The sequence below is a fragment of the Patiria miniata genome, unplaced genomic scaffold (genome assembly GCF_015706575.1).
Source record: "Patiria miniata isolate m_02_andy unplaced genomic scaffold, ASM1570657v1 HiC_scaffold_12, whole genome shotgun sequence".
Taxonomy (NCBI): Eukaryota; Metazoa; Echinodermata; class Asteroidea; order Valvatida; family Asterinidae; genus Patiria; species Patiria miniata.
Window position 1 is genome coordinate 1,696,661 of NW_024037050.1, and position 12,988 is coordinate 1,709,648.

A 12,988-nucleotide genomic window follows, 5' to 3' on the forward strand; every position below is an offset into this window, starting at 1 on the left:
TGCACACGTCTCTAGAGGGCACGGTGTACCAGAACATACACACATACAAGAGTTCAAGCTGGGCCACATCTCCTTTGCTTGTTCAAATAATAACACAAATCCTCAGTGATGGGACTACCCTGACTTACCCTCTGAAGGAGTTCAGCCTTGAGCTGTTTGCGACATTCCTCGCTGATGTTCTGCGGATTGTCCTTCAGCGTATCATCCCGGACTTTGGAGCTCAGACAATTCACTATAGAACTCCTGCACAGAGATGTTAAAAAAAACACATAATAACCTCATGCTTTGTAAAGGGCCAATTCCAGTGCTATGGAAGAAAAGGTAATGTCCGTGACACAGCCAATTTAACCATGATATCAGAGAAATGATCCAAAACTCCTAGTGGGTAATCTCCTTGACCATTACTAGATGATGTATATAAGCTTTGACAAAAACATTTTCAGGCTTATTCACTGAGCTCTTAAAGAGAATATACAACATTTGCAAACATCGAAAAATAAAACTACCAAGTTTTTACGAAATACCTTACTAGGATGTTGGTAAATGACAGTCTAAAGTATCCTGTAACATTATGGCACCTGGTGTGAAGTCATTTTCAAGAAAATGGTATTTTTGTATACATTTCCAGCGGTGGTCGGCCGACCACCATTGGAAAAACCTAACCATTTTGCAACTACTGCTCAAAATTTACCATTTTTTATTCAGTTCAAATTTTGTTTGCTATTGGTTACATATTCATGAACGGGTGTAGGCCAGCTAGACTTGTTCCCTTACCTTGCAATTTTCCGGCATCTGGAAATTGATCCATTTTATCTTTAGTGGAGTCAGGGAACCAGACTACTTGAACAATTTTTGTTTTTCTTGGTTTTTCAAGCATTGTCGAACAAAAAACTTCAAACATGTCAGTGTAACAATATTTGATCTATTATACTAACCCCTCAAATAGTTCATTTCTGAAAATTACAGCAAAAAACAATGATGTACATTCCCTTTAAAGTACCAACAAATGTCTGATTTGTAACGTCCGTAACGCTTGAACTGCTGAAAGACTAATCTGGCCGCATGCGTTCTTTGTTTCACACGTGTGAATTTGAATACTTTTTGTCACGGCGAACTACGTGTGCACGTACCACCTCTGTGCGAGCTTAGTGTAACCTCGGTAATGACTTCTAGAGACTTGAATCATGATGACGCCATGCTTTGTTTACATGTGCGCTTTCGTATAGGAGCTTTGTGGCTCTTGTCCCCATCTGGGTCCCATAGGAAAGCGCTCATTAAAACAACACGTGACATCATTATACTTCAGGCCTACTGTGGTCGTTGGATACATGTAAGTGTATTCCGATTAAAGTTTGTATATCGGTCACTGGATTGGTATGTGCACAAAAATAAAATCACACCCAAAGAATGTTTGGAACAGTTTTGCGTACTTGTCCTTGGAAGTTTTGCAGAAAGCGATGACGTCCTTCCTACACGATTCCTTGAATTTGAAGTTGAAGCGGTAATCCTGTAGCTGGATCTGAAGAAAAAAAAGTGGACGGAGAAAAAGGACTTGAAATCAAGTGCGGTTTTTATTTACATCTTTTTTCTTTTTTCAATAACTATTCTTGTAATGTTTAAGGATGAAGTCAACTTAAAAAGTCTGAAAATTGGAGGAAAGGTCTGAAAGATGCATTTCTTTCTACACTGAGAGTGTTTTTTCTCTCAGAATCAAAAAGTCTGATTTTACACTTAAGTCCAGAAAAAAATCTCATGCGTGATCAGGGGGACCGTAAGGTCATGGCCAAATTCTGCTAAATGCACTTCAAAAATCTGTCAGATTTATCAAAAATCTGCCAAATTCCCATGAATTACTCGAAATACTCTATAAACACTTAGAATCACATGCAGATGTTGAAATATTGCCTTAATTAAGGTTCGAATTGCATTATAAACAATCTATAGTCATATAAAGGTGTTATGAAATTGCGTTAATTTCAGTCAAAACGACTGGTTGCATCACGACGAAATCCGATTCCCAGTGAACCCTCAGCACATAGACAAGGCAACCTGTCCAATTTTGCAAGGGTTTGTTTGAAAAGATTTAAGCTTTTTTTTAAAACAAATCTACCTTTTTTTCAAATTTGCTATGTTTTTTTTGGTCAAATAACCATTTATGCAGAATTCTGCCAGAAATCTGCCCAAAAAAATCCATTCTGTCAAATTTTCTGTCAAACTCGTTTTTTAACAAAAAATCTGTCAAATTTAGCCGAAAATCCGCTAAAACGGTCATCATGTGCGTGATGTTGAAGCAGAAAAACATGTTAATTTGTTAAAGCAAGGTGAAACAAAGATCTTTTTGCGTTGTTACTATAAGCTATGGTATCACATGAACCCTTAGTGGCCAAAGCTTACAAGTAAAGCCTCCATTTGCAACAGGCGTGCAACTGGGAAGTCACAAAAAAAGGGGAAATTCAAATCTTTCCCAGACTTTGTACAGTGTTTTTCTATTTTCAATGGCACACATTGGAAGTGAAAAAAGAGGAAATTAGCTGATCCGAGGAAAAGTTGCATGCCTGTTGCTACACCAACTGTACAGATAGCTCAAAGATCACAGCTATACTTTAAAGCACTTAAGGTGTAGGTTGGTTTGTTTTTGCATTCAAGAGGGGACGTTGAACAATGGATGACAATAAGGTCCAGTACTCCAGAAGGTTCACAATTGACGAACGTGTTCAAAACATTTGGGAGGTCTTCCTAAAAAGATTGAGTACAAACAAAAGAGGGACAATAGGGGTCCACGATTGAAGGCGATTACACACTTGCAAGTGTATATATGTGCCCTGTTCTATACCGTGTTATGGGGAATTTTTCACTTGTTAGGCAAATTAGGACCGAGTTATGGGGACTTTCTGCTGTCCCCACAGCATTTTCAGTCCAGACAGTGTTTTTGGTCCCCACAAATACCTCGTACAGACGAGTGTCTGTCCCCACAACTTCGGAACAAGACAGTGTACGTGTTCTACATAACCCCCGAGGACAGACACACAAAGGGAGAACAAAAGATCCTTTCAGTCCTCGGGCGTTGGGTCTTTTGTTGGAAACGGTCCTCGATCGTACGTTTACGTGCTTAGTCTATGGGAAAGTGTTAAAGTACAGGGACAAAGGGAAACACAATAGGTTGTCCTCAGGCGTATAGTAAAACACAACTGTGTGTGCATATGTCTGTGTTCACACGTTGATCGTTTACGAGTTGATCATACGGGAAGTGGGTGATGATGATCAACTGCGAAGTCTGCGACTTGGCTGCGAAGCCTGTGGGGAAGTTTTGAAAGTTGATGCCCACTTCCAAATGAATTAAGACCAAATTATCTTTAAAAAAGGCGGGGAAGCTGATTCAATGGCTTTTTTGTGACCAATATGAAACTATAAAACATTGGAAGATGCAAAAGCTGTGATCGTTCTTGTCCCAAGATGTTTAAATTAGTGAAAATTCTGTGCGGCTAAACCAAGACTTGTGAAATTCCTTGCAAAGAAATCGCGCAGCTTCAAAATTATTGCGTAAATCCTAAGAATGGCGTAAGTTATGCATTATTTCATGGAATCAGCTGTAGGCTACAGACTGTGCAAATAGCGCCGTTGATATTTGTGCTCACCAACTGAAAGTGTTCAATGCCAGCCTGGCATTTCTCGTTCATTTCGTCGTCGTTCTTGTGGTCGATCAAGCACTGAAGGGCTGCACCCTCGTCCACTTTCTTGCTCAAGAAATCCTGCAAAAAGCGCATCACCAAAAATACAAAGATGAAAACAACTACGAAAATATTGAATGCCTGTGTATAATAATGGAGTCTTATACAGCGCACGTATCTACCAACAATTAGGTACTCAAGGCGCTGGAAATTATGTCAATTATTAAAGAAAGGTAAATACAGTTTATGAGAAATATGAGACCTATTATGTAGCATCTTATAACGGTTTACAAGATGCTGCGGCGCATACTGCAGCCATTGCCAGTAACACCGCTGCAAACCCCTTCTCTTAGCGATAAGTGTTACTGGGTTCTTTAACGTGCATTACACAACACACGGGACCTACGGCTTTACGTCCCATCCGAAGGACGAATCAATAGTGGTAAAGTGCCTTGCTCAAGAGCACAAACACCATGTTCCCACGGTCAGGATTTGAACCCATGCACCATCCGGAGGACGAAGCAATAATGGTAAAGTGCCTTGCTCAAGAGCACAAGCACCATGTTCCCACGGTCAGGATTCGAATCCATGCACCACGGCACATGAGTCGAACACAGTAACCATTGGACCACAGCGCCCCACATTGGACCACAGCACCTCCAATCAGGCATGGTGTAACCTTAGTAATAGCTTCTAATAGTGGTTGGCCATAACAGTCTATGAAATCTGTAGGGGTAATGATCAAATACATCAAATATTCAAACATCAACTGAATATTTCGATGGTGCTCACATATGTGGACACAAGCGTCATCTGCTGTTCCTGCATGGATTCCGTAACGGCTTTTGTTTTAGGAGACTACCAAAACGTGACTTTACCTTGCAGAACTGTTTGATCATGGGAGCACAGGCCGCCATGAGTTTGCGGTTCATTTTGATGTCCTCGGCTTCCTCTTCGGTGAAGCCACCAATCTTGCTCTTGCAATCGTCGCTCAGTTCCTTATGATGTTCTTGAAGGCACGACAGCTCCTGAACAAAGGCAAAAGGGAAACAAAAATTAGCTCTCAGCAATTTAGCAAGGTTGAAGACAGACCTCCGAATTTCTCACGGATGTTAGAGTCTGTGACTGGCCAGCATGTCGTTGGCCAATTGACCTGGGACGTGTAGGTCAACGTATTTCAAATATCCATGCACTTCCGAATGAGGAAATGCACGCCACAAGCACCTGCGTTGAGCTGGAAGAGAAAGCCAATCGCATTGCAGGTTAGACGGTGTAGTCATCGCAACCAATCAGATTTTAGAATCAATTGGGACTTTGCTAATCCCAATAGACACACATGTGATATATCAGGTCATGTCTCCAACCCATTATTCCTGGACGAGAGACAGAGGCAAAAGGCCTTCAATGCCCTGTGACCAAGTTCACGGAGTCTGCAATTATGACCCCAAAAGGTGCCGAGCAAATTAATGAATGAAAGAGACATCAATTGGGACCCAATGACTGGCACCTGTTTTTGCTAAGAAAATGTATTATGCACTTGGTACATGAATGTGCTAAACATCTCCATGAATTAGGGCTTGGTGTCAGTTGGTCTTGGTGTTTGAACTCATCTGTTTTTAACGCAAGACTTTCATTCCCCCCAAAAAGTAACAACAATCGATTCCTGGACAGATGGGGAAATTGTGAATACTATAAAATCCTTACCTCTCCCTTGCCCGTTTTGTCTGCACAGTACTGTCCGATGTCTGAGCGGCAGTTGGCCTCGATCTGTGGGTTCAGGTGGACGCTGACGGCTCGCTGCCGTAGTAGGCGATGGACCTGCGCCTGGCAGCCTGGTTGAAGAGTCTGTGACACGAACGCACTAAATTATTCCGTGTTCCACTCGCACTCGTGGGATAACTAATGCTGTTATATCGTGTGCTTGAATAATGTAATTTCATTGGTCTAGAACGGCCACGTGTCAGGTCAATAAAAAGGCATGTATAACAAAGTAAGTTACAACCACTTTCGTTTTTAGCCCTCTCAGGCGCATAGCACCCCTCGGGTGATAAAAACTTCATATCCCATATATCACAGCAGTCAACAATTGTTAAGTGTTGAACTTGCAATTTCAATTGTGACGAACTTTTGTTTAAAAAAACATGTGAATGAATTTTACCATTTCTCTATCGTCCGGATGAAGGTGTCTGTGCAGACATGCAAAAACCACCCCTTCGGGGAGGTTGCTATTTTCGAAGTCCTCTGTGAAGCATAAGTCTTGAACGTCCCTCTTGCAGTTCTTGTACAGAAGTGGATCCAGCCTGTGAGTGGACACAATGGACAATTGAGGGGTTAGGCTGGAGACCTGACCTTGTATCATACCGACTGCGCACCCTGATGGTGCCGAGCAGTACGCTCCCACCACCGTCTGCCGGGCCAGGTTTCGCCGTGCATTGTGGGAGACGGTCGACAAATTCGCCATCGCGGGACACTTAAAATTGTTAGTTTGTCGGTCAGTAGTTTCGTAAGCATATGATTCAAGTATTTTTTTTTCTCTTTTGGTTTCTTTTCATCAAGTTGGTGTATTTTGTGGGGTGGCAGACTGCTATGCTCCGCTCAAAATAGTTGTCTACTGACATTCATTTAAAGCGGCCATGTTTTTTGTCGGCTGTAAAGTTAAAAAAAATATAATCGTCATTGCAAACTTTGCGTGGCGCACTTGTATTGGGAGTCGCCCGTATTCAAGGTTGCTTCCTAATGAGTTTTAAAGATTAATACTGGAAAATACTGTTACAAAGATGCCTTACTTGAAATCTCTGGAGACAAAGTATTGCAGTAGGAGCAGCTCTGTCTCGCATTCCTTGGTCATCTCTGGGTCGTAGATGTGCTCCATCAGGCAGGACAGAACTCTACGGGTGGCAAAACACCGATGAAATTAACTTTAAACTGTTAAATTCTAACAACAACGTTTGTTTAGCTTGGGAGAAGTTTGCGGATACACAATGCAAAGCTGTTTCGTAAAGCCGAAAATCTAAAAGTCGGTCATGCATTGAGCATAAAAGTGCGTAATGCGTGAAACATAAAAATAAGTTATTACTACCGGTATGTACATGTATCTGTACTGCGCATTCATGACGCATGCAATACACATCAGGTTTTTTTGTGGGACACTTAAGGAAATGATGTATTGGTACGGTGAAAAGTGAACTATTATAAGTTGTCCTAAAAGGAAGCCCTTTGTATTAGAATCTTATTTAAAGGAAGTTGGGCCTGCCTTGATTCTAGTTTTTAAATTCTCCCTTAAAACACCGAATGAGTACTTTGGAATTTTAGTACCACTACGGAGTTACGATTCCAAAATAATACATTATTTCTATAAAAAACCCAAATGTTTCTAAATTCAAATGAAGATCCTACAAATAAATGATATTTTGCATTTTGATTTCAGCGTTTAAGTAAAAGATGTTTTTTTTTGCGTACTTTTGAATTTTAGTACCACTACAAAGTTATACAGAATAAAATAACTGTATTTCTATAAAAAACCCAAAATGTTTCCAAATTCAAATGAAGATCCTACAAATAAATGATATTTTGCATTTTTGATTTCAGTTTTTTTAGTAAAAGATGGGTTTTTTTTGGGGGGCGGGGGATATTTAGATTCAAATTTTTATTTCATTTTTTAATTTCAGTTTCAATTTCAGTTTCAATATCTGAGCCTGAAATTGTTCTACAAATTTCTGTTTACACAAGCCATGATAAAAACCTGCGTTTGTCCAAAATATAACTGGTTGCCATAACGACGGTTTATTACACACCAGATGAATGACTACAACAATCCCAAAGAGCATGTGACATCTCTTAACCAATCAAAACACAGCCTTATTAAAACTACTATGGTCAAAAACTCAAGAGTGAGCCACGTACAGTCGGAAATGAACAGCACAGTAAGAATATAGTGAGCATTAGAAAAATGCCTATTTAGTAAAGAAATTTATTTTTTAGGCCAAAAAAAAAAAGTCTCCGGTTTCTGGTATGCGCGCGCGTCGCCGTAGCCATGCGCGTCGGCAAAATGAATAAAAAAAAAAAAATTTCAATGAAAGATGGTGTCTCAAAACCGCCAAACTCACTGGTTTGACTGGAATCCTGCTGCTGCACAATTTTAACGTGTTTTTAGATTGGGTTATGGTCGAGAATAAACTTTATGTGGCCTCTCTGGACTCCCATATATTTGCACTAAGTTTAGTCGGGCACCATTTGCAGTCATCAGCCGACATTTGAAGCAAAAAAATCAGGTAAAAAAAAAAAAAAAAGCCGCGTCGCCGCACCACTTTTTGGGCAAGCTCCATACCAGAAACCGGAGACTTTTTTTTTTGGCCTTAGTGATGAAACTTGAAAATAGCATGGGGAACACAACTTTTTAAACGAGTATTAGTGTGACTCATCTGAGTTTTTCAACACTCACTTGGCATCGCCAGCTTCTACCTCCTTGCATATCTTGTCGCGGACCGGCTTGCAGGCTTTGTGCAGCGCCTTGTCAATGCGGTAGTTGGCTCCGGCATCTGCTGTCTTCACCAGCTGCATCAGCTGTGAAAAGACAACAAATAATTCAAATTACTGAGAGACACTATCTCCTTTCTTTAGGACTAGGGCTCTCGTTTGTTCTCATAGTAGATATGGTGAGACTACGGCATCATTACAACTGTACATTTCTTTCATTAAACCTTCCCATTCCTTCATTAAATTACCTAAAAAATGTGAGGGAAAAAAGTTAAGTTTAAAAAAAGAAAAATACAAAGGAGGGATAAGAATACATTCATGTATAAAACAAAATAAATTAAAACAACAAATATCAAACAAATCTATCAAATCAACACTGGGCAAAAATCCATTCAGTTTATTTTCATACTTAGTATTTATAGTAGATTTCTGATGTGAAACCCCCCCCCCCCCCCTTGTAAATACATGAACATGTACATGTATATATTTAACAGTTGTTGACTGATGTGATGTGGGATATGACGTTTTGAACACCCGAGGGACGCATAGCGCCCGAGGCGAAGCCGAGGGTGCTATGCGTCCCCGAGGGTGTTCAAAACGTCATATCCCACATCACATCAGTCAACAACTGTTTTGTCATGCCTCTGTCTTGACGATGTGTTTTACTTGTTTTTCTAAGGGAAATTAAGGGTGGCAAACTGAAGGAATCTTTGAAAAATTAAAAAATTAAAAAATTGAAAAAGTGTCTCGAAACGAGTGTCCCTGCCCGTTTCTTTGCAGAATTATCGTACAACGCGGACTGCGTAGTCGGTACAACATTTGGTGTTCGTTGAGTCTTGTTCAAAAGCTAAATCTTTTATTTGTTGTTTGGAGCGGCTCAATAACCTTTTTTGGGGCGGAGAATCTGTGCCTCCGGGCTCAGCTGACATGTTGAGGCTGATGAGGATCGTATACGAAAAAACTAACTGTGTCAGCTCTGCATTTCCGAAGTTCTGAAGGCCAAGGCACCGTTACTAGAGTCAGTCAAAACGTAAACATAATCTTAATGCCGCTCCTCGCTGGCCGCCAAATTAAAGTAAATATCGTCTGCAAATGCACTGCTCCCTCACTGCTATACATTATATTGTGGAACGTGAAAGTACTGCGGGGTACCAGTGAGTACAAGTATAGTCTGGTTTAAACGCGGTCCGCGCATGATGGTTTGGAATGTGGGGCGGGGACTAGTCTACATGCATGTGATATCACAATGTGATATACAACGGGAGTGTGCCATGCATATTTATCGCCCGGTCAGGTGATCGTCCTGGGCCAATGAAAATACAGTATAAAGACAGAGGTATGACAAACACTATTGCCAGACTCAGGGATTATATATCATTAAATAAGGAAATAAATGTGTGTTTGGGAGGTATTATAACACTCTGTTTAAGACCAGTTTGAGTCTGGATGGGTGTTCGCCTCGGGTAATTATCATAAATTCATTAATACCTTTTCGGTCCAAAAACCAAAACAAGTAAAAAACTAGACGTTGCCAACCATTTTGTTCAACAATTTTACTGCACGTTTTATGAAACACCCCTCTGACTTTAATATGGAATGTCCCTCTACAACTCCTTACCTTATAAGGAGATTGGCGCGCGCGTCGCGCGTACTGCGCGATGTCGCGCAGAATGCACCTGAGGCATTGCGTTGTGAATTTAGGACTATAAAATACTATAAAATTGCGCATGCCTACGTGAGAAATTGTGAACGTTCAACCAATAAAACGGTAAGAGGCACTGGATTTTTTAGAAGTCCAAATTTCATGTGACACTGGAAAAGTGTTTGAGACCAGCTAGCCATGTCTTTATCATCGTGTAAGACCGGCCACGTGACAGGCTCTCGACCAATAGGAATTGTTAAACTGTCTTAGGTATTTATGAATACTCATTTAAAGCATCCCATAAACATCGGAAAACAGACAATGTTTGTGAAGGATTATTTCAGTAATCCAATTATTTACATAAAACCTCCATATATGAGACAAAGAAATGTTGTTTGGTTTTAAGGGTGTAAACGACATTTCTAGACAAAAAAAATCCGCCAAATTGGAAAAGAAAATTGATCTTATTCCAAGAAACACGGACACGTGTACAAGCTTCTCATGAATTATTCATAACCAATTGACAGCGTTACATGTACACTGTCGAGTTTCACCTGTTTGCATAACAACAGCAAGGCCACTGTGATCATTTGTTCTGGGCAGTGATGCATATCACAATCAAGCACGAAGAGAACACATCCAGTGTCGAGTGAGTGTCATAAATGAACATGATGAAACTTCAATCTGAGCATGCTGTCGCTGTACTATACTCTCACAGATGTCCTCTTCAAGGGTATAATGCATTTTGCTTGCTATTGAACCAGAAACAAGCAGGAGTGCACAATAGGCTCTGGCACGCACTGAAAATTGACCAAAATAAGCCCCTTAAGATTCCCATAAAAATAGCTCGCTACATTACTGCACATTATGTTGCCTCCATTTACACAATTTTCATAAACAAGTTTACGTATTGTTACAAACAATTTTTGTCAAATATTTCATTTCTTTTGTTTGCTTTTTTTTCTATAAATTAACTTTGGTAGTTATATTTTATTGGAAATCTAGGGGGCTCATATTTGGTCAATTTTTCCGGGGACAGACACACATGTACCGGTACATATCGTCGGTCGCACCACAAACCGGCGTATCTCGATTTTTTGCAAAATTTAGTTTTTGTCATTAACGTTATTATTTCATCAAAGTGCTCATTCTCAGAAAATTTTTATTCCGATCGGAGTTCTAATTAACTAAGAACGCTAATTAGACTGTGTGGCGTATCTCTAAAAAATGAAAAATGCTGCACCACGAAGTGGCGTATCCCGATACGCCACTTTACATGCTAATTCCCATAGTGCTATGACGTCACAAAGGATCGTCGGCATGAAAAATTGGAATTTAGCGTTTCACGAACCGACGCACCGGTATCTCCGTATCTGGCACACGGCCACTATTACGCGCGTTGTATGACATGCAATAAACATGATAAAAATCTGTTTCACGAAGTGACGAATAACTTTGGAACTAAATTTCTCAAAAACTAAGCAACTCAGATGCACACGGATTGCATACAATAAACTTCAATCTATAATTTAATAGCAAAAAACGAAACAGCTTGAATTCTTACACAGGGAGTATATGGAATGAGCCTACAAAATAATGACCAACTTTTAATCGGTTTTTCTCGAAACACAAAAAAATGCAATACGTTCGTGGTGCAACCGACGATATGTATGCGAAATAGACGCACATGCCAATCGATCGAGACAAAGCCTGTTATCCGATAACTTTCATCAAGACGACGGCATGGCATTTGGTCAATTTTTGGTCAAATATTTTTGGTCAATTTTCGGGGACAGACACACAGACAGACAAACCGACCGACTGACTGACCAATAAGTGAATGTAGAAGCTCTTTGCCAGAGCTTAAATATGCACCATGATGGGTTATCGCTTCCAATACAGAGCACTGTGCTAGCTACATGTATTGTCAGATAATCCGTCACGGGGCAGTTGGTTTGTACAATAGCGTGCACAATGGTTTCTCCATTGAATGAGGCCTGATCACTTATCCTGATTCGTCTATATTTTTGAGACGGAAATTCTACGGCTTTATTCGCCTAAAAATGCTGTGCACATGAATCAATTTTGTATGTTTTTCTGCGTGAATGTTCGTTTATTTTTCATTCCATATGAGTAAAATTCAAAGAGATATAGCCATGCCAAATACATATATTCCACTGTTGTATTGATGCTAACTTTAGCCGTTCACCAGCTGCACTCAAATACTGGACGAAAATATGCAAAGGCATTTGACCGTGAATTTTTTTTTGAAACTAATACCAGTATTTCAAGGCATCAATTTGTACACCACAGATACAGGCAAGGCAAACATGTACAATATCTGCTTAATTTCTGCGCGCCAGTGCGGACAAACCACACAATTAGCATTATTACGTGGACAGCTGCAAAGCCAAAGCACCACGGCAACCACCTGTGAGACCAGCCGGGTCGCCATGGCAACTGTGCCATTGGCACGGCAACTTGGAAATGTTAGTTCTCTGCTTGAGTATTTTTTCTTTCTTTTTCCGGTTAAAATAGGCATATCTATCACTAAAAATAGAACATAAATAATTACTGCTTATCAAATATGTCCTAAATCGTGTTTCAAACATCAGAGCATTGCAAAATTGTCTGTCAATTTTGCCACACCAATTAAATGAAAAAAAAACCCTCTGAGACAGTACAGGATGCTGACAAATTTAAATTTTATGTTTTTGTATTTGTTGTAGCACATACACACAATGGGTAGGTTTTTTTGGTTGGGGGGTTGTTTGTTTGTTTTTTTGTTAGGACACTTCCTGGAAAAAAAAACAAAACAAAAAAAACCCTCCCCCCATCCCCCCCCAATCCAACCACTAGAGTATCTTGGCTTTAAAGCCTTCTCATTGCAACTACACATGTTAGTTGTCACAGTAAGAATCATGCTCCGGGTGAACACGATCCATCAGGCCAAATATCTGAAAGCCGTTCGGCCATGTTATAGTCTGAGCCTGCTATTGAAAAAATCTGACACCCAAAATCTTCTAAGGTAACATCACGGTCAACCAATAGGGTTTTCCAATGACACGCGCGCCTCAAATTTAGAATGCGTACTACATGCGCGCGAGTGTTGCACCACCACTGCCAGGTTGGCCATTAAGCAAGATTTTACCCATTTCAGACTAACATTCTAGATTTGTGCCGAACCAAATGATTCCAAAGA

The 12,988-nt window shown here is 40.2% G+C and overlaps 1 protein-coding gene across 3 annotated transcripts in view; it reads right to left on the reverse strand.

Moving 5' to 3' along the window:
• Nucleotides 1–12,988, reverse strand: part of LOC119744858 (Golgi apparatus protein 1-like) — a 52,246-nt gene that overhangs the window by 11,803 nt on the left and 27,455 nt on the right. For all 3 annotated transcript variants that reach the window (XM_038221055.1, XM_038221047.1, XM_038221038.1), the window contains 8 exons: nt 8,110–8,231; nt 6,455–6,556; nt 5,827–5,968; nt 5,373–5,513; nt 4,547–4,696; nt 3,636–3,749; nt 1,431–1,519; nt 129–243 (listed from right to left, as the gene is read on the reverse strand). In XM_038221055.1, the coding sequence (XP_038076983.1) occupies nt 129–243; nt 1,431–1,519; nt 3,636–3,749; nt 4,547–4,696; nt 5,373–5,513; nt 5,827–5,968; nt 6,455–6,556; nt 8,110–8,231 (975 nt within the window). The remainder of the gene's footprint in view (nt 1–128; nt 244–1,430; nt 1,520–3,635; nt 3,750–4,546; nt 4,697–5,372; nt 5,514–5,826; nt 5,969–6,454; nt 6,557–8,109; nt 8,232–12,988) is intronic.